This window comes from Clupea harengus, chromosome 4 (genome assembly GCF_900700415.2).
Source record: "Clupea harengus chromosome 4, Ch_v2.0.2, whole genome shotgun sequence".
Classification (NCBI taxonomy): Eukaryota; Metazoa; Chordata; class Actinopteri; order Clupeiformes; family Clupeidae; genus Clupea; species Clupea harengus.
In genome coordinates this window covers 14907488-14935484 of record NC_045155.1, presented here as the reverse complement: position 1 = coordinate 14935484, position 27997 = coordinate 14907488, and the positions used below count along the sequence as shown (strand labels likewise).

Here is a 27997-nt window from a genome sequence, read left to right as displayed (position 1 = left end):
TTCATTGATTAAGAAAACAGGCCACAAATATTCACTTTGCACCTCTAAATCTTATCTTCCCATCCATTTCCTTGCCTTTTCCAAAATGTACGGTTGATTTTTCGCCAAAAAAAAAAAAACACATGCACGGGTAAGTAAGGGTTTTTACTGTAAAAAGTCAAACAAGTTTTTGTTTTTTGTTGCAACAACCAGTTTAAGAAAAAAAATAAAAACATTTAGATCTCATGAAGACAGCGTTGAATGTGATTTTCTTTTTCCATAATCATATTATATACTGTACAGATTAAACATAAGAACCTCAGAATATCTATAAACAAAATATTGATAAATGTATGAATAGCAGAGGGGGGCCCCGTCATATAACTTGTGATATCAGTATATTACAATTTCTGGTCTTGTTCCAAAGAAGTTCCTTGTCTGCTAGTGGACGGGGCACATGGACTCTCATCCAGCTGTGTTTCCACTGTGTAACAGCTGGACACTTGGAGGAGTCCTTCAGATAGAGAGAGAGAGAGAGAGAGAGAGGGAGAGCTCCACTGTAACTCAGCCCGGTCCATTCCTGTCCCTCTGAGGCTGCATCCTGCAGCTCAGTCCTGGTCAGACAGCTCCAAGTCCTCCACCATGTCCGCGTCTCCCTCTGCGATCTCCTGCAGGGCCGCGCTTGACAGTTTCTTGGGCCCCCTCTCTTTGGAGCCTGTAGGGGGAGGAAGACGGGAGTGGTGGGGTGAGGGGGAAGAGAGAGAGCAGAGAGGGAGGGAGTGAGTCACTTTGGATGCACACATGCTTCATAGGGGCTCAGACTGGAAGGGGTGGGGGGGAGAGAGAGAGAGCGAGAGAGAGAGAGAGAGAGAGAGAGAGAGAGAGAGAGAGAGAGAGAGAGAGAGAGAGAGAGAGAGAGAGAGAGATCTGTGGCAGGAGGGAAGTTCCCCACCCACAGGAACCAGGAAGAAGGGAGCCAGATGGAATTAGCGTGGGGGTGGGCTGCAGCTGAGGGTTCCAGATCCTCAATTAACGTTAAAGCTCTTTCCCTCCCAACCCCGTCCCACCACACCCACCGAGTCTCCCTCATGCCCCACCCTTCGCTCTCTTATGGGGCATGCTCTCTGCCGTTCACTTTCCACAGAAATACTACGTGCTCAATCATATCCTGCTAATAGTTACTCTTTGGCTAGATGGAAAGAGATAAGTGATGGAGGAGTCTGAACTGGTAAATGCAACCATGAAAGTGACAGAAAAATACTGACCTGAGGCTTCATCATCATCATCCAAGTCTTCCTCTCCGCCCTCTTCACCACCATCATCTTCATCATCGCTCAGGTCTAACAGGACCTCCAGCTCGGCGTCGTCCTCATCGGAACCTCCTTCCCCAGCTTTCCCTGTAGGGTGATGACATTGAAAACACTGAGAAAAGGTTTCTGGGATTCTTCTCAAGTAACAGCTTTATAAACGACCTCCATGTTGCCCAGCCCTGAAGCTATAGTAGGTATAAACCCTACTGTAACCCTTCTTCCCCATCCCCTCCAGCAGTGAAGGGGAGCAGCAGATGTAAGAGGAGGTAGTGTGTTGATACTGATACCAAGTAAACAAGAGCTGCCCTGTGGCTCAGGAGATCTCCTCCTGTAAGCTACTTTCATGCAGTTTCCTATCCACGCTTCAGCCGTTTAAAAAAAAAAAAAAAAAAGCCTCCAAACGAAAGCGCTTTCAACATCAAACCAGCTCTGTTGAATGAAAACACAATAAGGTCTGGCACACACACACACACACACACACACAGAGATACATACCACACAGAATAAAAACGGTCGTCATCAACAACAATAAAAAATAAAAACAGGAGTCTACTGTATTGACTGCATGCTACATCAGCATGCAGGTCGGCAACCTGCGGCACAGAGGGTGTAAATAAATCAGCTGGAGCCAGGCTGACGCCAGGGGAGGGGAAGGGAAGGGAAAGGGCGAGCAGCAGCAGCAGGAGCAGCAGCACCTCCACCACACTTCTGGCAGCTACAAATGCGTGTCAGCTAATCCGGAGGCTTCTCCAGCACGCCGCACCACGTTCCTCGCTCTGCCCAGGGGGAGAAGGGAGAGGGGGGGGGGAGGAGTGGTGGTGGTGGAGGAGGAGGAGGAGTGGGCCGGGGAAAGAAATCCCAGCGCTTTGAAGTGGGATTTGATTAGACGCTGCCTGGGAGGTGAGCGTCGCGGACACTTCCTCTGCCACGCGCTCGCGCCCGTCTAATTACCGCCGAGCGGCAGAGGGAGTGCTGGGAGACGGGGGCCGGGGGGAGCCACGCAGTCCCAAACACACACACCAAAAAAAAATATGCACAAGGGTGCGCACGCACACACGCACACACACACAGAACATCATGGACATTGGTACAGAAACAGGAATCTAATGTAGATGGGGCACACAAACATCAAACACAAAAATGTAGGCAGATGTGTGCATTCAAGAAGGTAAGAAAAAATGTACTGAAATAGAAAAGAAATACATTCAAACAAGCGCATGTGCACATACAGGTGCTGTCATAGAGCAAAAGATACATGCAGACAAGCATAAGAACACAGAAACAATCCCTACATGGGCGGACACACGCACACACACACTCTCTCTCTTAAGTGTTCAATGATTCAAAGCAGCACACTGATTCAGACAGACCCAGAATGGCACACACACAGACACACACACAAGCTTCCTAAAGCCGGAGCTTTTGCACTAGGTGGCACGGGCAGTATTGACCAACTCGTTTAAACAAAGAGGGCGGATTACGGCCTAACCCCCTGCGAAGGGCTGAAAGGACAGAGTAAACCGCGAGAGAGCGCGTTTACAATGACACACACCTACCGGAGCCACACCATTAACGAGCATACAGTGAAGAGCGGCCAGGACTCACTGCCATATAAACCCTATAAAGCCAACAGTTCACAACAAATGACCCAACCGTGGAAACTCAGAGATGACTAACTGATGGGCCCATCATTGCAGGCGAACCTCACAACTCAGCCTGACGGCGTAACCACCTCATGAAACTCATGACTCACACCATGGGAGGAAAATAATAAAATGGCAGTACTTAAGTGAGGGATGGCCTTAATTAACACCAAAACTGAGGAACGTAGATGGGTATTCCAGCTTCCCACAGACAGATACACAGAGACAGACAGACATGGCGGTGCGCCGTGAAAATTCGACCCGTTCCTACGCAACGCAGCAGAGGAATAAGCTGTGAATTGGAACGAGTCTGGCTTCCTGTGCCTAAAGATGAAGCTCAGCGTGAGTGTGTGTGTGTGTGTGTGTGTGTGTGAGAGAGTGTGTGAGTGTGTGTGAGAGAGAGAGAAAGAAAATGGGTGCGTGCGTGCACATGTTTGTTTGTGTGACCCTCACAAACTGGCCTGCCAGCTCCCAACCCCCACCCTACACCTCCGTCTCACCACACGCTTCTCCTCTCCTCCCTCCCTCCCTCCCTCCCTCCCACCCTCGGTTTGTCCGCTTGACGCCACACAAGCTCCTAATTATGCCTCCGCCACCCGTGCTGGGAGAGCAGAGGAGAGCAGCAGCCTGAGAGCCAGAGCCTGAGCCGCCAGGCCCCCCTCTCCTCTCCTCTCCTCTCCTCTCCTCTCCAGGAGCGCCCAAAAGCCTTAAATTGTTTTCAGAAACCTTCCTGGACCACTTCCTAGCACGGCTTGGCTCTTCGTCCCCCCCCCCCCCCATCTCTCTCTCACTTACCCCCCCCTACCCCCACCCCATCTTTCTCTCTCTCTCCTCTCCCTCATTTCTCTTTCTCTCTCTTCCTATCCATGATCTTGCCTCTCATCCAGACAGGGGTTTGGACAGCGATGGGTAACGACCGTTGTTTGCCTGGAAACACACCGCACTTGAGAGAGCAAGAGGGATTGTTGAGGGGCGAAGGGATTTCTGCGTTTTACACGCCCGGTGCGAGTGTGTGTGTGTGTGTGTGTGTGTGTGAGCACAGAAACATGTTAACACCGAAAGACACACGGTTGTATCAGCCTTCGAGTCCCTCCAACCCTGGCTCATGTGGCTGTAACCCCCTGCCCCCCCACCCCAGTGGAACCTAACGTTTTAAAAATAGAAGAGAGCAAAATAGAGATTACCATGCGGTTGTACGTGTGTTAAGTATTTGGGTCAGTGTGTATGTGGGGAGGTCGGTATGTTGGTTAGCGTATGTGGGTGGTATTTGTGTATTTTTATTATGAACGCGTGCATACTGTGAGTCAGTGTGCTTAGTGTGTGCATGTTTTCTAAGAATTATAATGTATGTATGTGTTTATTATCGGATTGTTTATGCATATGAGTGAGTGAGAGAGTGTGTGTGTATATGTGTGTGTGTGTGTGTGTGTGTGTGTGTGTGTGTGTGTGTGTGTGTGTGTGTGTGTGTGGGGCTTGGCTCTCAGTGGGGAGGTGAGAGCGAGGGGAGGCTGGGGTGGTGTTGGCCGTGTGAGGAGGCAGTTAAGCGGCGGAGGAGAGGGGTGAGGAGAGGAGAGGAGAGGAGAGGAGAGGAGAGGGGGAGAGAGGAGGGAGCAGCCGGCCGGCCGCTGACATGTTTCCAGCGGGCTGGTTCCAGTTAGGCTCCCCCGCCGGGATCCAAGCCTGCCAGGAGGAGAGCTCTTCCTGTGAGAGCGCTTCCCGGCCGCTTGCGCCGCCGTTCGTGGGGACTCCGAAGCAATGAGGACCAGATGCGCTGAAAAAAACCCTCCCTCCCTCCCTCCGCCTCCCACCACCACCAGTTTTAACCCCTCCCTTCTTCCCTTTCTCTTTTTTCCTCCCTTCCCGTCTCTCTGTGGCTCTTAGACGGCAGGCAGGCCGGGGGCCTTGGCTCCTGCCAGTGGCCTGGACGTGACCCACAGACGGAAGTCCTGATATGGAGGGGTTAAGGGCCGGGGCAGCAGCCATGGCAGCTGAGCAGCCCTCCACAGAGCTCTATTCACACACACAGGCTTACTGAACCCTACATTGGTACGCTCCCTCTCTCTCACACACACACAGGCTTACTGAACCTTACATTGGTACGCTCTCAAACACACACACACACACACAGGCTTACTGAACCCTACAATGGTAAGCTCTCACTCAAATCAGACACACACACAAAAAGCTTGCACACTATTATCCACAGAGTTTTTGAAGAGAGCGTGTTAGAGGGAGAGCAAGGGGGGGAGAGAGAGAGAGAGAGAGGGCGAGCAAGAGGTCACCTACTAACCGAAATAATCATTTAGTGCGGCTTGGGGTGACTCGCTATGCGGAGCTAATACTGCACATTAGCGTGCTAGACCTTTCACTTCTTCCTGTTAGCTTTGGAACACTGACCCCGGGGTGGGGGTAGGGGGGGCTCAGGGGCTGGTTAGTCACGCTTTACACAAAATAAAATAAAATAAAATAAAAAATAAATGTATGCAAATACACTGAAAGGGATTTTCCCATGTGTATATGTATGTATGTTTCGATATAATGTATGCACAGAAGTACACAAAACCAGCGCTGCAATAATGTTGGAGAAACACGCTACTGGCCACTAGGTGATCTGACCCAAACAAAAACACATTAATTCAGTTCCAGTTACGGAGACAGAGGGTCCCAACAGACAAGCGCACCGCAATGGAACACAGCCTCCCAGTGACCGGAGCAGGCATTGCAGGGCGGCCAACACTAACCCCCTCCACTAAGACCCCATGCAGACGGACTCTAGTTTGCCTGAACCCGGGTTCATTTTTCACACCTATTTCACACCTACCCACTTTTTACATCGCGTGCACATGAACCCAGTGAATCCGATTGACTCAGCTGTAGTACATCCCCCACGCCTGTTGGTGGCGCTTTGGTGCTACAGACAACTGAAGAAAACGGAGAAGAAGACAGGAGCACGCTATCAAAGTAACATATGACAGTAGTTGAGCTCCAACTAGCAACGTTTAGCTTAGCCACATAGCCTACATTTAATCTGCACAGTAACACATTATGGTGGTTTATAAAATCTGTGGTAAGAGCAGACTGTAGGTTAAGCGAAAAATAATTATATTTGTTATTGATAATAAAGAGTTTAGAACAGTGCAACAAAGCAATGTGCAACATGACATGTCTGAGTTGTTTAAATGCCTGTGCTTTATGGAGATGCTGAGCTTGAGCAGGAGAGACCACAATGCAAGTGCTGTGGATCCTGAATGTTTCATGGTTTACAATTGCTTCCAATTTCATGGTTTTATTACTAACAACAAATGTAGGCTATTGTTGAGGGCTTTGTCCTTCACGTACTGTAGGCTACCTCTGAAGTAACGTTAACGCTAGCTAGTAGCTATCGCTATCGTTGTCTGACAGGACTAAAGCTAATGTAACATTCATCTGTTTTGAAACTTCCGTCTATAATAAAAAATCTTTTCACGTCAGATTTGCTCATATAGGCTATTGCTGACACTTTTAAAAACTGTTTTTTGAAAAATGGTCTGATGCAAATAGATTAAACAGTGATAGATTAAAGTGTGGCTTGTTAATGTCATCCCTTTCCTAACAACAGATAGATATTAATCCCATTAGGGAAATTCACGTGGAAAAGGAGCAAGGTAATAGGAAGAATATTTTTTCTTAAACTGGAGAGCTGTTATAACTGGCTGCCAAACTCACTACGCCATGGCAAACTATTCAGTGATTAAATAATGCCGGTTGTGTCCGTTGTTCTGGCTGGTCTAATGATGTGATCACGTGGGGCAATCCGATTAGGTATGCGGATAGCGTGCAGACGAACACCAACAGCAATCGGATTTCGAGGTTACTCACTTTGGACCCCCGATTCGAGGGAGTGCGGATACAGTGCGTTCGTCTGCACGATAGGGCTATCCGGAGTCGGGGTTCAGACAAACTAGAGTCCGTCTGCACTTGGCCTAACAGCACTACCACCACCACCACCACCACCCACAGCCTGATCCCCAAGGGAGGGTGGATCCAGGAGAATGAATCACCCCCCCCTTTCTAATCCACCTACAGAGGTTTCAGCATGGACATTGAACGGGTAGGAAAAGTAACACACGATCAGCCGCAAGTGGGTGAACACACTCAGAAAGCCGAACATGCTTGTAACACACAGATACATACAGCTACTCTACGCGTTACATAACTAGACAAGTAGTTTGCCCAACAAGAGTGACACGACTATGTGTACTAACCATTTACATGAAATAAAAACATTCATTATTTAGTAGAAGGAAGGCCATGACCTCTATGAACCATGTTAAAACAGTGCCTTACATAAAAAGAGCAGAAGGCACATACTGCAGATATAACATCTTGTCCTGTCAGGAAGGGTCAGATGAAGCTGAAGAAGTATACCTTTGAGTTTGAGCACCGGGTCAGCCTCGTCATCCTCGCTGTCCGACTCGAACAGGCCCTTGAACTCCTTCTGGTCTTTCTTCTTCTCGTGGACCAGCTTACGATTGATCTCAGGCAGGTTCAGGTCCATCATCTTGGAGGAACGCAGAGACAAGCAGGACACACAGTCAGAGGCCATGTCACTCATTCTTTCATAATCATCACTCTCTACGTGTCTTAAAGCTCAACGAAAAAATATAATTCGCATTTAAAGCACAGCTGTGGGAATGATCTGGCGAAGCCCTAGAACAACACCTGCATTTGTGAAGACATTAGAGCGCAGAGAAGTCCCACTGGAGGTAATTAGCACCTTGGCTTCTCGGCACTAATGAACCACAGGATCAGCCGTTATGCTTATGCATTCACATACACATATTCACATAATAAGCTCGGATTAGCTCACACAGCCTTATAGCATACGGAGCTCTACGGTCAGACAGACACCCTGATCCTGACTGTTCACACCCCGTCTCAGGAGTCTCGTGATCACGGACAGATATGACCCATATGGCTTCCTGTCCGGGATAAACCTTCTCTCTCACACATGAGCACTTTTCCCCATTTACTCTCTAGTGTGTGTGTGTGTGTGTGTGTGTGTGTGTGAGGGTGATTCTGATCGACCATGGCTTCTCCCAATCACTAGCCCTGCCTGCAGTGTATTGATGGAGCTGGTAACGGGGACGGTCAGATGACTGGCTGCCAGTGTGTGTGTGTGTGTGTGTGTGTGTGTGTGTGGTGGACGGCGGGGCCAGCCTGCTCCGATAGTGCCGGCGGCAGCCTGGCCTCTGGAGCCGCTCCCCTGTGCAGCGAGCGGGGGGGGGGGGGGGGAGGAGAAGGGAGGGTGGAGGAGGCTGGCGGCCAGTAATCAGATCTTTGCCTGGGGGTGGGTGAAGTTTGGGAGGGGGGAGCGCGGCACATCAAAGTCTGGGTGGCGAGACCGGCGGGCCGTTTTTATAATGCTCTTCCTGAGCCGCCCACTCTGCCAAGCTGCCGCTTCCCAGAAGCCAGCGCTGTGGGTCGTGTTGTTCTGAGCACACCCACCCCGGCCCCTCCCCACCCTCCCCTGTTCTGATGAGAGGACTGAACCTCGGAAGGGACCTGAGCACAAGTGTCTATGTGTTTTCCCCCCCAAACTAAATCTATATATCCACAACTGTCCAAACTTTGCACCATATTCCTATATATTTGTCACTATGCTACAAAACTACAGATTCAGACACTAATAGGTACCATTTCAGTTCAATTACCACCAGCAGACCATATAAAAGGACACTGTGTATAGTACCATCAAAAAAGGAAAGGCTAGACTAAAATCAAAGGGCTGAATGGTAAGCTACATCTCCCTTCATGAGCATCTCTGTTGTTGCTACTTTGTTCATTTGCTGCTGCTGCTAATGGTTTTCCATCAGCCAGCTCCAGGTGCTGCAGAAGGAGCCCAGCCACTTGTCTGGGGCCTGGCTGATTTACGAGGGCCGCCGTCGGTGGCGGCCGGCGCTGGCTGCTGTGGATACTTTATGTGTGGCGGCGTCCCGGGGCTGGTCATTACCCTCTCCTTGCCGGAGATCTCCATCTGGATCTCCTTCTCGCGGAGCTTCTTCCACTGGCTGTAGTACTTGGTGAGGGGGGTGCCTTCCTCTCGCGTCTGCTTCTCCCAGGCAGCCTGCCAAAAGCAACCATGACAAGTAAGAGCCCATGAAATATATATCCATACAAACGAGCAGCGCGCGCACACACACACACACACACACACACACACACACACACACACACACACACACACACACACACACACACACACACACACACACACACACACACACACACACACACGCGCTGCCAAAGGGGTAAGTACAACATGTAGCAAAAGAGGGAGGTAGGTGAGGAATGACAATGACCCAAGATCATTTTTTCCCCCCACACACACACACACACACACACACACACACACACACACACACACACACACACATATATATATATACACACACACAAATGTTAATTTTCCAACACACACACTCATATACAAATGTACATTTTCCAACACACACACACACGTGTATGTAGTGCATATTTCAAAGTATCAGACAGCTTCTTCTCCTGAAACTATCATCTACACTAATTATTCCTTTATTAGGAAGAGGAGGCCATAGAGGCATGTTCTCACTCTTGATCTGTTAACAGTAGTGTTAGTCTTCTGGTGTTTAGAGGAGAGGAGCCACGAGAGAGAGAGAGAGAGAGAGAGAGAGAGAGAGAGGAGACAGAGGGAAGTGGACCGCTGCCAGCATTCCCCCCTAAAGGTCTTTGAGGATGATATTGATCAGGTTAAACAAGATTATCTGACCCCCAAATCCAATAGACGATAATAGATTGTGGCTTCAGTCATCAGTTATCTAAACTTATTTATAACAATTTGCTGCGCGGCCGACAGGAGGGTGAAAAACGAGGCGGTCCAGAGGAGCGACGGAATAGAAACGCAGCGGTGCGATTCCATTAAAAACACAAAATGAAACACGTGAACTCATCCATGAAACGGAATGGCTCCCGAACGGTCCTGAGAAAGGAAGCCTTGCCCAGCCGTGTAGAGAGTGCACTTAACCTGGTTTGAGTTGGATGAGGTGTGTGCTGGAGCCTCAGTAAGACCATGTAAGAAAACAACATTGAAACCGACCATGCAAACTTGCAAAAGTGACAAAGGTTCGGTTCACAATTCTAGCAGAAGATTGTTGATATTAGGGCAGCAACAACTAATCAAATTAAACAACTAAAGTCGACTATAAAAATAATTGCTAACTAACATAATAGTCGATTTGCTGCCCGCATTAACCATCTTATTGGGCATAGAACAAGGTTCTTTCTAGATCTATGGAGGAGTTCATCACTTTGCCATATTGGGGGACAGATCATCTAAAAAAAAAAAGGTGAAAGGAAACTTCGCCACTTTAGGAAATGTGAGCCAATGGGGGCAAGTAAAAGAACACTCACACATTGTTAGGTTAACAGTTTTTGAGATAATGAAATATGCATGTTGTAGCGCCCTCTATGGACAGAATTTTTATTAAATTTGGCATGCTTCCAAAGAATGTCGTGATTGGCGGTATCAAGTTTCATTAAGTTTTGACCTTTACATTAGAAGATATCGGCCATAGAGTCAATATTGGCCACAATTTAAACGGTTTGACTAATCAAAAATCAGAAAATACCTACCTTTTAGCCTGTATGTAAGAGATAGCCTAAATTTTAATCCAACGAACGTGTGCCTTACATAAACTTTGTACGGATTGGTCATCCAGAGAAAAGTTTAAAATGTTTGAATGTTTTAAATTAGAGTTCTGATCAAATGAAATAAAAACATTTCATCGATAAAATATTTAAGTTGAACTGACTCAGAACTGAAATAATTTGAAAATGTTCAAATGTAGAAACAATGTCTAAGAAAAGCTATGCATAAGCAATTTTTACAATTTCTTTGGGAAGTTTGGGAATCACTGCACTAAACCAAACAAAGCTTTTAAAATCCGTACTCCCGAGGGGATCACCCCCCTGATTCCGATTCTCTCGGAGCTGGGTTCTGCTCAAGGCTACTTCCTGATAAAAGGGAGTTTCTCTTTGCCATTGTCGCCTTACTGCTCGACGTAGGGGGTTCAGGCTCTGTAAAGAGGCCATTTTAATTGTTATGGGCACTACATCAATTACATTGAATTGAACGGCAACTCCTTTAAATAAATGCATCAATTAATGTAACCTTAAAATATAGAAATTAGGCCTGCACAGGATTTTCATTTTGAAACTATTCAACTCATTGATTAATCGAAAGAGATTATCGACAGAAAAATCGGTTATCAAAATAGTTGTTAGTTGCAGCCCTAGCTGATATTAAAGCTCGACAGTCGCGATCAAGATCAACCACCCCTCCCTTCCGTGCACCTGACATGAGCAATTTGCTAAATTTGACAAAAGGTGCATTGGACTAGAATCACGGACCATACAAGCTCTCTTCTCCCTTTCAGTCAGGTTACCTCACTGGGTCTACAGGCAGACCTTTTCATAATACACAATGGAAGACACGAGCTAAGACAATTATGGCCCCGACGCCGTTTGGACGAGAGAAAACCTCTTATCGCACGGCAAAAAATGCACAGTAATTGATTAAAAAAAATGGAGCTGTAATGGACACCAGCGCTGGCACAGTGGAGAGAAAGAGAGAGTGTGTGAGAGAGAGAAAAAAAAAGATAAAGTGAGGGAGAGAGAGAGAGAAAATTAAAAGACAGAGTGTGTGTGTGTGTGTGTGTGAGAGAGAGGAGAGAGGGAGCATCCACCACTGCCACCTGCAGCCCACGACCACCTGCGCGGCAGGGAGAGGGGGTGGGTGAAGGTGATATTAATTAAATTTCAGCCGTTTGTTGGACAAATCTGCAGGGCGGTGGGCCAAGAGGATGTCCTTTTCCAGCAGTGCGGGGAGGACGGCTGGGGGGTGGCGGTGGGGGTGGGGGAGGGTGAGCTGCGCTGAGCTGTGCTATTGGCGACAAGGTTGCCATACCGCTCCGGCGGCTCCGAAGGACGTCTCCAGGCGACCGGGAGCCCGGCGACAGACGCGGGGCGGTGCGGTGCCACACTGTCTGCCTGGCTGACCCGCGCCTCCGCTCCCGCTCCCACACCCATCACCCCCCCCCACCCCCACCCGCTCCACTGCCGGTCTACATTACACACGCTCAGAGCCCCCTCTTTAATTTCAGCCTTAAACGGCCTTAAATATTTATCAGGGCGCTGGGCCTCGGCGGGGATTGGATGAGTATGGAAGGAGAGTGTGTGTGTGTGTGTGTGTGTGTGTGTGTGTGGGGGGGGGGGGGGGGGGGGGGGGTGTAGGCAAGAGATGGGAGATGGATGCTGCTGAGAGCTGGCTGACAGGAAATAGCACCTCACCCATCCTCACCTCCCTCTTCCTTTCACCCCTCTCTCGCTGTGTCTCTCTCCCTCTCATCCTCCACTCCAACTAGCACATTGTAAGCCAGCATGCACCCAGCAAGATGCACCACCCAGAACCTTTTCACCATTCCCCAACCTCTCCCCACCAGCCTGCCAGTACAGGACCCTAGTCTGGAGTCTAATCAAACCTGGCAGGGGCATTACCTGTAAACAAAATGCCCATCATAAATACATACATGTGCACATGTATATGCACTCATTCATACGTGTGTGTGTGTGTGTGTGTGTGTGTGTGTGTGTGTGTGTGTGTGTGTATATATATATATATATATTACTATTTAGTATCAGTGATGGGCGCATGCCCTCTGTGGTCGAGCCCCGTAGAGGTTATTGTTTAGGCCTTTAGACTGTGTATGATGAATTTCCTGTTGAGCACCCTTCATCACCACTGAACCTCCCCCATCCTACTCACCAGCCCTGTCTCTCCTGCTTCTCCTTCCACGCTCATTAGCACCCCCCCCCCCAAACACGACCCACTCACACACCACCACCCCACCCACCCCCCCCCCCCCCCGTCATCCTGCTACCCATTCTGCTGCCAAACCATCACGGCTACTAATTGCAACGGAAACAAGCTCTACACCCTCCCCTCCCTGCCAATGTTTACTGCTGGGGACGCTGATGGCTATATCCGCCACCACTCCGTCTTCCTCACATTGATCCCAACAGCCAGACCTGAAGAGCTCTCCGCCACCCACTAATTTAAACAGCTCTCCGTCCATGTCTGTGTCTCTCTATTCATGCCCCAGTGTGTGTTACTGCCATCTTTGGTTTGTACTGCTCAGTTTTGCATGGATGAAGAGACAGACAGACAGACACATGAAGGGAAGTGGGAACACACAAGCGCACACAGACCGGTGGAATGGTCGTATGGCGGTTAAACGTATGCAACTCGCCTGCGTCTGAATTTGCTCACAGACTTCCTGCTTGGCCTCCGTGGATGTATGGACCACAGCAGAGTCTCTGGTACACACACACACACACACACACACACACACACACACACACACACACACACACACACACACACACACACACACACATCTGGGGATCATCTGGCCACTGTGTGTGTGTGCGGAGGCCAGCTGACACCTGCGTGAGGTTGGGCGAGGTGAGGCCAGGCTGGGATGGGATGGGCAGGGCAGGGCAGGGCAGGGTGGAGCGCCTGAAGGTGGGTGGTGGTGGTGACTTTTTTCTGCCCTCCCCCCTCCTTTACAAAAATAAACAGCTCCCTGCCCGCGTCTGGGGCCGGCAGGTCAGACAACTGTAGCAACAGCTGTCCACAACGTTTTTTTTTCTTTTGCTTTACTTTCTTTCTCTCTCGCTCTCTCTGTCGCTCTCTCTCTTTTCAAGGAAATAATTCAAGGGGAGTTCAAGGCAGGGAAAATGTTTTCATTCCACTTACCAAACCAAACCCCACTCCCCTCAAAAAAAAAAAAAAAAATGTTTTACAGGCCTTGTGAGGAAACATATAAAATGCACTATTCCTTGTAACAACAGCGGCGCTTCGGCGACCTTTATCGAGCAGAGAAGACAACAACAGCCCCTTCTCACTCACTCAGGACAGACATAGGAAAGTAAAAATAGGCAGCCATAGCACAGGGGAGGACGCGCTAACCGTGGCAAATTATAAATAAACTGGTTTATTTTCCAACGCGTGCAAGTGTGCCGGTTAACTCGCAGTGCGCTTTGAGGTGGAGGGAGGGGGGGGGGGGGGGGGCAAGGCAGAGGCTGATGGGAAAGACAGAGGTAGGTGTTGCTGTGGAGGTGGAACGAGGGCTTCTGGGATGGCGCGAGTGACCCGTCCAGACGTCCTGGCGGACACGCAACACACCCACCCACACCCACACCCAGTCTCACTCACCACGGCCACGGCGTCAGCCACACCAAATGTAGCTCGCTGTCTCCTGCTTGTGATGTGGTTGCAGTTCTCCTGTATCTTCTCCATGAGCTGCCGGATCTGCTTGCAGTAATTGGCCACTTTGCATTCCTTCAGGAAAGCCTTCAGCTGCCCAGATTGAAAGGAAGACCGGCCAGGGGGGGTTGAGGAAGATGGAGAGGGGGAGCAACAGACAGACACAGAGAGGGGAAAGAAAGGAAGACAAATGACAATGGGGTTATAGGAGAGAATGAGTTTACAAAACACACTTCAATCTTCGGCCTGTTGCGCTCTGCGAAAGTGTCGAAATCCAGGCAGGGTGTTTGTTTTTTACGTGGGCAAACCTTGTTTCTGAGGTTGAATAGCTGAAGGTTTGCATTGAGCAGCTGTAATTTTATGCCTAGGTTTCACTGGCAAACTCCTAAAATATGTATTAGCCGAGTACGTCTGTATGAGCAGACACTCAAATAGCCTGTTAAATCATCTCCGCAAAGGCTAAACATTCACCGTCTGCGTTTCTGTGGGAAGCCCGAGAGAGGCTTTAATGGGAGCAGCGGCATTCTTCTCTTCTCCTGGCTGGGACAGAAGCACAATGTGGGGGACAGAGAGAGAGAGAGAGAGCGAGAGAGAGAGCGAGAGAGAGAGAGAGAGAGAGAGAGAGCGAGGAGATGAAAGAAACACAGAGATGATGAGGAAAGAGGAGAAGAGAAGGGAGCTGGACTTCAACATGGGGCTGGATGTGCCGAACTGGGCGCCTCCCAAACAGGATGTGGGCCGGGCAGTAGCCAGGGCGATAAAAAACAACGCAGATCCAGAGGAGTGCAAGTGCGCTCTCCTCTCTCTGTCCGTCTCGCTGTCTGACTTCTCTCTAGAGTTTGCGGTGGTGTGGAGCAGCCATCTCCTGCATTGGCCAGTGGTGGGCTCAGATAGGTGGGTGAGTGGGTGTGTGCGTTTATACTCTTGCTGCTATATTTAGCTCAAAGGCAGAAGCCCATAGTGGCCGGCTTGTTTGCCTGTTGTGAAAGCGGACAGTTTGCAAAAGTCAAAAGTCAAAGTGAAAGAACTGGTCTAGGAGCAGCCCGCTAGGAGCATAGCCTAGTACCATCCACATCCACCGCTGTTCCAGAATGAGATAGGGGATTGTGAGGTGTTTGCCAGACTCACACATGAGGCTGTGGGGAGGGCTGTGGGTTACCTGGATGATGGAGGGCAGAGCCAGCTCAGGGAAGCCGATGGTACAGGCCTGGGTGTGGAAGTACTCCAGCATGAGGTCGTAAATCTGCTCGATCAGGCCATCCTGGAACATATGAAAAAACACAGCAGAGATGAAAACGCTGTGTCCACAAATCACACTCAAGTCCTTTCACTAGCCTGAGAGAAGAAAGAAAGAGAAATGTGCATTAATAAAGGTCTGATGAGGGACTGAGAGGCAAAAGAAGGCAGAAAGACAAGAGAAGAAAAGGAGTAGAAAAAAAAGGGAGACTGGGAGGGGGGAGCGAGTGGTTTGGTTGTGGCTGGCCAGCATATTAGGAGTTCAAGCGCTGCGCCATCGCTCATAGTAATCCCACGCACACACGCTCGCCCGAAGACCATGGCTGTTCCTGGAAGCCTGACCTCCGGTTTGGCGGGCAGGGAGGGCTGGCGGGGACGGTCAGGCAGCCAGCAGAACAGCTTTGGGCGCTCAATCAGCTTAGACCGGCACCTGTCACCTGGTGCCCTACCCTGGCAGGCTGCTGACACGTCGCTTATACGAGGACTTACAGCGCCTGGCACCTTCTCCTGCTAATCCTGCCCCGCTTTTAGACGCGGATTGAGACCTGAGCCGCTCTGTAGGCTCAAAGGCTGGACGGCCCCTGGGTGCTTTAGGGTGGGGGTGGGGGTCTGCCGGCTGACGGCCCCAGCCTGGGGCATGTTGTATGGGGGGGAGAGGGAGGGCTGAGCAGGCTGGGCTCATTCACCCCTGTTTGGCCTGGTCAGTTGTGATAGGGTTGGCGCTCCCAAATGCCCTCCGCTCGCCCCCTGTCCTGGGCAAGGCTGGGGCGTAAGGGCGGGGGGTGGAGGCTGGCACCAGCCCGGTGTTGCCAGCCGGGCGAGAGGGATAATCGCGCAAGCCCCGTGTGGCAATCCTCTTGGCAGCAGCGGAAGGCGTGGCCCGTGGCCGCTCACCCTCTCTGCCACGTTCAAGGGCCTTCGGCTTTGCCCTCAATCCAGTTACACACGGCCAGCGGGGGCCAACAGAGGGAGTGAATTGGAGAGAGAGAGAGCGGGAGCGAGTTGGAGAGGGAGAGAAACAAGAGGGAGAAGAGACAAAAGAAAGTACAGAAAGACAGAGAGAGAGAGAGAGAGAGAGAGAGAGAGAGAGAGAGAGAGAGAGAGAGAGATAGTAAGTGAGTAAGACAATGAGATGGGAAAGAGAAGAGAGGAAGATTGAGAAACAGACTGACGCAGAGCAATGGATCAGATGGACAGAGAAAGAGGGAAAAGATGGGGGAAAGTGAGAAGAGGCAGCACGACGACAACAGAATCACAGCTCCATTTCAAAAGCACGTTTACTTCATTTGTTTACAGGGAAGGGAAGATGATGACCAACATCAATGACAGTCTAAGGCTACCTAAGCGTTTACTCAGTATGGCAGTCGGATGAGGTGGACGGCGAGGGTGAATTCAGGACAAAGCCTATGGTCCATAGTGGGAACGGAGACATCAAACAAGGTTACACTCATCTCCCTCGTAAGCAGTTAGATAAGGTGAATGAATCCACCTCATCATGAATGATGCAAGAACCAGCGAGAACGATTCATTCGCTTTTCTAGAGCAATGAGCAGACGTTCACCTCTCACCACCATGGGGCTGTGCAGAACCCAATCTGATCAGATGCTACAGGCAAACATCTCCACAGTTTGGCTTGACATGATTTTCAGGTCAGAGTAGTTTCATGAGCAAATCCATGTAGTATATGGACACATCTGTGGAATGTTTCCACCGACACTGAAGAGGAACACAGAAGGGCTCACCTTGAAGGCTTTCTCCTGCAGGTTGGTCTTGCTGAGCTTCAAGATCACGTCAAAGTTGATGGGCTTCGCGCTCATACGGCCTGGCCTCTTGTTGAAGTCCTCTTGCTGCAGGATCTGAGTGGAACACACAATGCTATGGTGTCAATGAGCTGTGCAAACACACATAAATAAACTGAAATGTAACAGACCAGACTACATTTCTTTAAATTACCCCATATCTTGTTGTTAAGACTTGAGATATTCATAAACAGTATTACCAACGATATATCTTGACAAGAACTACATGGGTGGTGCTGGTACAGTGGTTAGCGTCGCTACCTTGTAAACGTTTGACTCAGGTTTGTTTCCCGCCCACTGCATGGCGCCTGGATAAAAGCGTCTGCTAAATACCGAACCTTTACCGTTACATTATTTTAGACTGCCTTACGCGAGAATGTGTTTGTAAAAATGTGTTTGGCAGATGGCACAGAACACCAACATTTACAAACATGAAGTGACTAAAACATACTAGGATGTCTGGATTGAGGGGGGGGCGGGGGCAGTTCTAGGAGTTAGTCAGCAGCAGTTGACAGGTTAACTCAAATAATGGGATAGCCTAGCTAACAAACAGCCACATCAGGAGAACCTTCGAGCGTAATCCTGGGGTTGCTCCATGTGGAGTCTGACGAAAGGCGGCCCGTCAGAAACACAAACATTCGGCAGATCTGTTATTTACATCTGGGGGAGCACCTCTACCAACACCATGTGCTGCTGGAATCTTGGCTGCACAGCCGAGGCCTTGAACTTCAGCGGAGTGCTTTGTGAGGGAGCCTTTTTTTAAAAGCTCCATAAAAATAAAATGGAATCTGGCTGTTAACAGCCATCTCTTTAACACAGGCCGAGCCCGAGACAGCGCTCTGCCTCGCAACAACAACACACACACACACACACACACACACACACACACACACACACACACACACACACACACACACACACACACACACACACACACACACACACACACACACACACACACACACACACACACACACACACACACACACTTTGGACGTCACTGAAACCTGGGGGAGGTCATTTAGTGGTGCGCACTCCTTGACTGCATGGTAATGGCAAAGCATACTTGTGTGTGCCTATGTGCGAGAGAGAGAAGTGTGTATATAATAGTTTTAATGTGTATATTTAAGAAGGGGCCTATGACTGTGTAGGAGTATGTGTGAGTGAGTGCAAGTTGTGAGGTTGATGACTGTGACAGTGAGTGTTTGTGTGTGTGCGCAAGTTGAGTGTATGTACGGTATGCAAAGAGTGTGTACTTCTGTGTGAGCATGTTTGTGTATACATTTGCGCGTGTGGGCCGACTCCTGTGTGCGTGCGTGCGTGCGTGCGGATGTATGTGTGTGTGTGTGTGTGTGTGCACTAAGGGTCCAACTGCGTGTGAGCGGGTTGTGTTTCTGTGTATAAGTGTGTGTGTGTGTGTGTGTATATATTTGTACATGTGTGAGCTGCTGAGGGTCGAGGCGGCCTGCACAAACATAGGATGTGGTGTCGGCCTGCGGGGACCAGCAGGAAATGGTGGCGTATGGCCCCAACCTGATACGCTCAGGGGCGCTGGCGGCAGGAAGCCCCGAATCAGAGGGGCCCTCGCCCCAGCGGCCAGCCAGGGCCAGAGCCAGGGGGGGTGGGGGGTGTGTGTGTGTGTGTGCGGGGGGGCACCAGGGGCCACTTCTGCTGCTTCAATTAGAGGCAGGCCAGCTCAGCCCAGCCCCCGGCAGCACACCTCAGACTGCGATTTAACGAGGGCACAGAAGGGGAGAGAGAGAGGGGGGGGGGGGGGGGGGGAGAGAGAGAGGGAAAAAAAAAAAACAGGAAGTGCAGTGCATCACAAATAAACACTAGGAGCTGAAAGCAGGTCTGGGTGGTGGTGGTGGGGGGGGGGGGGTTGCAGGCAGGAGGATGTGGTCTGCTTAGCGTGTTCACAGAGGAGCGTAAACCACAGGCTGCCCCCCCCCACACACACACACACACACACACATACCTCCCACCACACACACACACACACACTTTATCACACTCTGGTCAGATGGCTGCTAAACACACGAAGCCTAGCAGTGACCGTTCCACCATTCACCCCACACCACACCGCTACCCACAGCCCCTCAGCCATCTCTCCTGGGCCCCCAGCCTTCCGTTAGTCAGGGTGGCTGCCGTCTCCTTGCTTCTATTCTAACTGCAGCTGCCACTGCAGGGGCTTGCTGCTCTCACAGACACACAGACACACTCAGTCTGTATGTCAGCCACCTCACACCGTGGAAAAAGTTGACGGTTTGTGACCTCCACTTCTCCCGATAACGAAAGGTGGCTAACTTGGGGGGCCTTCGCTCACAGTTGCACACAGACGTGTGCACACACACACACAGAGAAAAAAGAGGAACAACATGGTGTATATGTTGGGTTAGCGATACCGTGTGTGCAGACGTAAACGTTTTTTCTTTTATGTGTGTGTGTGTGTGTGTGCGCGCGCTTTGTTTCATCTTTTGGTGTTTCTGCAGATTCACATGGCGGCCTTTGTGTCCATTGACAGTGGAAAACATGCCTTTTTGAACAAAGATGCAGCGCCGATGTCGCAAGAGGGGAAAAGAAAAACACACACACACACACACACACACACACACACACACACACACACACACACAAAACGACAACAACAACATGGCACAAGACCAAAAACAAACAACCATCACCAGCCCCCCTTCCTCCCTGCCTCCCACCCCTGGCCCGGGGCTTTCAGCACGGTCCACACCACTGGAGGACACTCAAGAGAAGGACCACGTGCCATTGTCCTCCCCACCAGAGAAAAGACCACAGCGCACACCATCCACCACGTTATATAAATGGAAAGTTTCCCCCTCCGTAGGGCTAGACAAAGACTTGTACGTCACGCGCGCACACAGACACAGACACAGACACAGACACAGAGAGCCCTGTTATTAAGCAGTGGTCACGACGCACGCTGGGCTCCCGTACGCCTCAGAGAGGCAAGAGCTAGAATTTGGAGTTTCACACATTTTTTTCCTCAGGGCTTTTTCCAGGGCGTGCCCACACACAAACACACACACACACACACACACACACACGAGAGTGGTCCTGCTGCAGGGTGCTGTGAAGTGGTCAGCGGGGCACGGCCCAGTCTCCTGCAGGTCAGGCCTGGGCACAGAGGGCAGGCACGGTGGGCAGTGCCAGCCAGGGAACTCACCTCCAGCAGGAAGGGCAGCACGGGCGCAAACGTCCTGGTGCTGGCAGAGAGGAGGGTGAGGGCACGGACGCAGTGCATCCGCAGCGGGTAGTAGCGTGCAATGGGTACCAGCCTGGAGAGAGAGGGCGATGGGGAGGGGGGGATAGACAAGAAAAATAACTCAGTAAAACTGCAGTAGGGACCAATAGGAAAAAGCAAGACAGACATAACAATGACTGTGTGTGAGTGTCAAAGACTGGACAAGTAAACCTCTCTCATACATCCTTGAGAAGTCCAAGCATAAAATAAACTATCAAGATGCTATATTCATATCAGTTTAAATACATGTTTCTGTCCTCCACGCAACAGAAAACACACTTCCAATTTGCTTAACATTCAGAGAAACTAGCAAACAAACAATAAACAAATACAGCCACATGACAAGCAAACACACCTGAAACAGGTCAATGTTTTCAAGCATCATATACTCAAAATTTAACCAACAGCTCCACCTGCTGGTAGCTTTGACACTCGCATTTTCCCATCACATAAAAATTAATACGTTTTCCACCCGTACCCACAACTCCCTGAAATAACTGACACTGCTAAAAACAACCAAGAACTGGCCATTACACACATAAAACCATCTTCTGTTTAAAGCTTCTCGGAAAGCCGGTCCCCACCCAGGCTGCTGGGCTGTGGCGTGCGTGCGTGTGTTTCTATGTATGTATGTATGTGGGGGTAGGGCGTTCTTACTTGACGCAGCCGAGGATGACCTGGCACAGCGGATAGATGAGGGGCTCCAGGACCTCGCTGGGCTGGAGGGTGCTCAGCACGCGACACCACAGGTACAGACAGTGCATGTACTGCCAGTTATACACCGACTGGTACGTTTCCTGGAGGCAGAGAAGGCGTTACATTAGATTAGTGCATGGGGGGCCTAGGAGGCAATGTCCCAACACGGCTCTGTGTTTACGAGAATAACCAGAATAAAGGGTTAGCTACATTATTAGATATCAGTAACTGATGCCACGTTTCATAGGCGACTCTTCACCGTGTCCTAATGGCGAACACAACAGACTTCTGTTGTTCTTTAACCAGCAACAGTGACTTTTACATTCATTACTGTACATCACCACGTAACAATCTTAACTGGTTGTTTATTCTTTACTTGGCTGGCGTGTGTAAAAGCAGATCTGTACACACATATTGCTGAAACCGCGTCAAACATTTCACTTGCACTCATTAATTTGCTGTTGTTGGACATCTTCGTTTTATTGTACAATTGTTCTGACAAATCGCTGTGGTATTAAGTTGTCTTTGTATGCAGCATGGGTAAAGAGAATGACTGTTAGTGTCTGTATTGTGATTGTTCAGCAAACGATGTTGAAAGAGTTCTTGCCACCATTGCATCTTTCCTATGTTCTTAGGAAGTGCGCTACTGTCCCGGGACGGCTATCTGGATGGGGCAGGTTTGTGAGGATCATGGTTGCGCCCTCGCAAAATCAATGAACTAATCCAGAATGTTTTCCATGAAGAACTGTAACAGTTTCTTGAAATTGCTGTGAAGGCCTAACATTATAAGTAATACAATTGGTACCATTTTATTACATTTGTTCAGTGTGAATTTCCTCCTTTCCTCCTTCCTCCACCTGTAATGGGATGTGCCAATTAGGGGTGGGATCAGCTACCTGGTTAGTGTTGTAGTTCTCTGGAAGCTTCTTTGGTGAGGAGGAGGCTTTGTCAGTGCTATTCTGTAGCATCCTCAGAGTTGTGAGGCCTGTTGTATTGATGCTGCCTGTATTTAGGGACATCTGTCCTAAGGTATTGTAGTGGCAGTGCATATTCAGCTTTTTTATTATTATTTATATTATCAGTCTTTTTGCTCCCTTTTTTCTCTCTTTGTTTTTGCACATGGATACTCAACCCACTAGTGGTGGATAAATTAATTGCAAGCCTCTGAATGTTTGTCTCCATGCTGCCTTTTTGTGCTTACCCTAAAGACCCTTGACACTTTACCCTGTGGCATTTGGTGGCACCGGTGAGATCTAGTGTTCCACTAGGATTGGCACATAAGAGCGGCAATGTCACAACTGGGCCAAACACACCCAATGGCATCTTGGAGCAGGTCTGATTTGGGGTGCAACTACAGCGCCCCCCTCAGGGCATGAGGAGGATGACACCGCATCCAGGCAACAGTCAGCGGCCTCAGATGACCGCATGTCTCGGCCCGAGTCTGCATTGACCTCCTTCATTGAGGTCCAGCAGTCCAGGGAGGAGAGCAGTGAGCGAGAAGCCCAAGCACAAGGCAGACGACGTCACGTTTAGCCAGCCCTATGTCCGAGAGGCTACTGCCAGTGAACTTCGCCCCACCAGCGCACTTTGGGTGGACTGCCCCTAAGATGTCCCCCTATGTTGAGGATGAGGACATTGAACACTATTTGACCACGTTTGAACGGATCGCATTTGCGAACCAGTGGCCAATGGAAAACTGGGCCTTGTATCACATCCCCTTGTTGTCAGTGAGGGCCCGTGCTGCATGTAGCAATAGACATACTTGATGCCAGAGACTATGTTAAAGTGAAACAGGCCATCCTTGACAAATATGAAATTGACTCAGAGGTTTATCACCACAGATTCCGTTCCATGACCATCATGGAAGAACAAACGGCCAAGGAGCCTGGCTCTTTGGCACTGCTGTCAGGGTGCAGGTTTGGCACCCCACAAACTCATCTGAAAGGAACTTCTCTGTGGCTGTTGCTTTGTGCACAAATGCTAAATAATACACACTAGTTAAAATCCAGGTCACCATTTCCACTAGGTTCCATTTTACAACTCAAATTCAGAGAATTAAAGTAACGCTATGGAGTTTCTGGAACCGCCAGGTAGGGGGATACTTTCTGCTGGACTATTCAGTAACTTATTTGCCGTCTTGCTATGTCTTGCACTTGCTTGATGTTTGACTGTGTTAGGAAAGTTGTTGACTTGCTGGTTTGTCATAAACAAAGTAAGCAAATTTCTACCGGTTTCGCTAAGTTTAGCCGCTAGCAAGACATCTCGTTAGCGATGTTAGCAAGCTTGGGCATTGATGCTAGTAATAAGTGCTCTCGCGTCGGCTTCTTTGTAATGTTAGTGTCATACCTATGTTGGCTAGCTTGTCAAGAACTTTCCTAACACAGTCAAACATCAAGCAAGTGCAACACAAGACAAAGCAAGACAGCAAATAAGTTACTGAATAGTCGGCAGTCCAGCAGAAAGTAAACCCCTACCTGGCGGCTCCAGAAACTCCATAGTGTTACTTTAAGCCAATTATACCCAATCTCTAATATCACAATAAGGAATATTTTAAAATCTGCTCTGTAACACTGTTGGCCACCCACCTTCTTCTTCATGGTCATAGCATTCCTGAGGTGGATGGCCAGCTGGCGGATGTAGATGAAGCCGTGCTGGTAGGAGACCTGCGTGTCCAGAGCGTACATCTCACTCAGAGTGCGCTGCATGAAGCTGATCAGGGGCAGAGTGTTGGGCGACGTGAACTTGCAGTTCTGCACATAGGCGATGTACATTTGCTGCAAGAATAACAAAAACACACAACGTATTAGAACATAGTGTGGAGGCAGATAAGTAGATAGCCAGATGGATATGTTATAATAGAGGAACTGCAGAGAGCACACAATCACTGTTTATTATTAATATGCAGGACATTTGACCACATATGGGCCCTAGAACCTTACTTTTACACTAAGCCTGCAAATAATAAAAAAAATTCCACTTTTATATCTGAAACAAAAGTCTCAATTCACTGATCCAGTCGACATTTTCTGCATCATGGCCTTACATACACAACTTATCAGAATAAATCTTGGTTTAGGAATTATATTCTTAAGATACATTCCACAGCGCACCCACACACACACACACACACACACACACACACACACACACACACACACCTTAAGGATGACGCTGAGGTAGATGTCCTGCTTGTGCCGGCAGATTTTGCTGAGGGCCAAGAAGGCCAGAACTCTCACGGTCTCCTCCCCTGTGCTCCACTGCTTCACCAGGTGCTGAGGACACAGAGGCAAGGACAGATCATTAACACCAACTTCACGTCTACTTCAACAATAGCCTGAATGTACAGCTTCAAGATGACATCAAGAATGGCTACCAGCTACCTTATAAAACCAACCTAAATACTTGCCAACTAATGAATTAAATTCAGTGCTGAATGATTTCCTCCACTGGCAACTGACCATTTAATCTACCCCCTGATCTCTAAACAAAGCAGGAAATACAGATAATAGTCCTGCAACTTAAGTTGCTTGTATGACCGCTATTTCCTATGTGGCCAGTAGGGGGAGCTGAGAGAGTAATCAGCCCTGCAGAGAAGCACATAATGTAGTTATGAAGAAACTGGTTTTACCTTCACTAAGACTCTGCACTGTTTGGACAGACACAGGTAGTAGGGCACCATCTGGTTGATGTGACGGAGAACAGCGGCAACAACTGTGAACTGAGTTAGGCTGGACAGGAGCTGTGAACAGATTCATCGGTAACATGTTGACAAAAATCATTTGCATGTATGGACAGGCATGCATAGGATACCCTGAAGACCTCTCTTATGGGTTTTATCCAATGGCACTTTTGGCCGTGCTGAGCTGGGCTGTGTGGAGCTAATTCACATCGGCATTACAAGTTGAATGGTACCAGGTTTGCTTCCAAACGCGCCAAATGACAAAGATACTCTTTTGTGATTGGCTCGGTCATCATTCAGCGCTTGCCGTAGCGTGTCTGTATTTTTGTATCTCAAGACACATATGAAGCAGATCCGTTTAAAAAGGTTAATCTGGAAAGTGTGAATACTAACTTTAACGACAGTAAATGGTACACTTCCAATTAACATTTCTACCACAATGAGTGTGTTTAGGCAGACACTGAATTAACAAAATAAACGTATTCTCTCGTTGAGACAAGTGGTATAAAATAATATTTGTGCATGCCGGGACACCTCGGCGGCCTTTATCCCTAACGAGTAAACCTTGACGTATGGGCATGCAAATCATATGGCTAGGTGTATACTCCTCCATACCTGAATGAGACCACTAAGGTACATTCTGATGTCAAGCATGTTCTTCTGCCACCTTTTACTGGAGGATGGTAATATCAGCCTGCAAATAAGAAAAGAAACAAAACAATGGTGACTTAAAACCGACAGGTACATTTCCTTGTCAGCACAAACCACACAGCTGACTTATGTACAAAGCTAGTGTAACGCCACCTTTGACGAGTAAGCAAATAAGCAAGACGTTCTTACTTCTTCTGGTCCTCTTTCTCAAATGACTTGAGGTCAAGCATCCTCTGCAGAGCAACTGGGATATCTCTTATGCAGAACACCACCAGTGCATTGAACACTACATGCAGACACAGGGAAAGACAAGGGAGATTACTCACGGAACACTGAAGCCTTTTTTTATAATTATGGAATGAAAATTTGGGCTAGGTTCAACTAACATTTATTCTACCATCCATTACTTCTTCCTGCATATTTATTTTGCATCAGACAGACCATCAGGGCTTATCAATAAATATAATAGATATTGCAACCTTACCTGCACTATCAGAGACAACATATCTGCACTGGTCAACACTGTCGCCTTTGGTTGTAGCCACGGCGCCTTTGAAAGCCTGAGTGACTTCTCTGAAGAGGCGTTGAGAAGGCTCAGCCTGGAAACAAACACAAAGGCATGTTGGGTGTAAAAGGAATACCACCATATTGTTTTGGGCCATTTAATAAGCCGAAGCACACAAGACACATAAATTACAAAATTATGAATTAAATGAAAAAAAGCAGTTCTATATTAACGCATATATTCTTAAGAGTAATTGAAAATGCGTTATAAAAGCAGCAATAATTTTCCACAATGCATCCCAATTTGAATGCTATAAGAAATTCATGCATCCTGCTTTGCGCAATGCCCCTGGTGACAGGATGTTCGCATCACACCACAGCTAGTTGTTTTTAGTAGTTCTTGAGAACTACACTCACCCTCAGAGCTGCTTTCCACTCAGCGATCATCTTCTCTGTGACTGGAATGGATTCAGACTTCTTTGACTTGGCAGCTGATGCCTGTTCTTCCTCATCAGAATTGGCCTCCTAAGGGTAATACATTTAATCATGTCAAAACACCAAAACTTTGTTCTTACTACCGTGTTCACTAAGAGCAAATAATGACGAGCAAAAACAATGTTTCTTCCTCATCATCAGAGGAATAACTACTATATGCATACCTCCAGTTCAGCAGGTAGGGTGTGATACTTGTCCTCCTCCTCATCCTCCTCAGAGCTGTCTGTGTCATCGAAGTTCAGCAGCTTCTTGTCATTAGCCTTCAGGAACTTGTAGAATTCGGGATCTTTTGCCTGAAGCCGGGACAGCTGCTCCTTGTGCTCAGACGCTTTCCCCTTCTTCTTGGGAATCCTTCAATACACCTCAGCAAAGTTAGAACAGGCAATAACAGACTAACGAGACATCGTGCAGATTGGCTGAAACACCACTGAAAGCTTGTAAAGCCACACAGTAAAAGACTGGAAAGTGTGAGGATGCTCTGCACTCACGTCTCAGCAGGGACATTCTCCTCCTTGCCATTCTGCTGAACATTCTCTTCCCCTTCTGCGTCAGAGTCGTCCCCGTCCGACTCAAAGCCAGACACCAGGAACTCATCCACGGACAAGTCTTCCAACTTCCTAATATATGTCAGCAAAGTGGACAATAAATCAGTTAACCGTTTATAATCCAATGACCACCACACAACTGCTGATGTCTCTTCTGGATAGCTAACTAGCTACTTACGTATCCAGCGGAAACATTAACACCATACTTAATATATACAATATATATCTTAACATATTTAGAAGACAAACAAACATCAAGGGTCTGATGATACAGTCGTGGTGTTTTCGGTATTGCTGAATAAGAAAATCAGCTATCATGCTATGCTCTTTAAAACAGTCTGATACAGCACCAGCAGCTAGCTAGCTTACTCTAACAAACACTGACTCTGAGAAGTACATTATTGGTTGGGAGTGGAAATTATCTATGATCTAAAAATATCCTATGCGGCGCTAATACTGAAGAGCTGACATATTTTAACAGTCTCATAATTAAGCTTGTCATAACAACTTTCCAATAGGTAACGTTAGCGCAAGTTAGCCAGCTAGCTAACTAGAAGGACAACTTAACGTTAGCTCACAAGTGAGTAAGGAACCACTGTAAACACAATTCTTCTTTTAGCTGTACGTATGATTAATTTCCAAGAAGCAACACAAAATTATCGACACATTCGTACAGGGTACATTTCTTAAATCCACGTCGTTCAATATAATTTGTCACGTTTTTCCTAAAGCATTACCTCTTGTGCTTGCTTGCCATGCTGGACAGAAAACGTGTCTACAAAACTAAGACCCACAATGCACCGCGGTATGTGACGCGTTCTAAGATCAGTTTTATGTTTACG

The 27997-nt window shown here is 48.4% G+C and overlaps 1 protein-coding gene across 1 annotated transcript; it reads right to left on the bottom strand.

The window, feature by feature from the left end:
* Positions 1–125: 125 nt before the first annotated feature.
* Positions 126–27997, bottom strand: noc2l (NOC2-like nucleolar associated transcriptional repressor). Its single transcript, XM_012826181.3, has 19 exons — positions 27893–27997; positions 27099–27227; positions 26775–26961; positions 26533–26640; positions 26096–26210; positions 25801–25897; positions 25576–25654; positions 24910–25020; positions 24440–24553; positions 23867–24055; positions 21243–21382; positions 20508–20619; positions 17255–17368; positions 15436–15537; positions 14226–14369; positions 8925–9038; positions 7340–7472; positions 1245–1376; positions 126–694 (listed from the first exon to the last, which is right to left on the bottom strand). The coding sequence occupies exons 1-19, from the start codon at positions 27910–27912 to the stop codon at positions 588–590; spliced, it is 2247 nt and encodes a 748-aa protein (XP_012681635.1). The 5' UTR covers positions 27913–27997; the 3' UTR covers positions 126–587.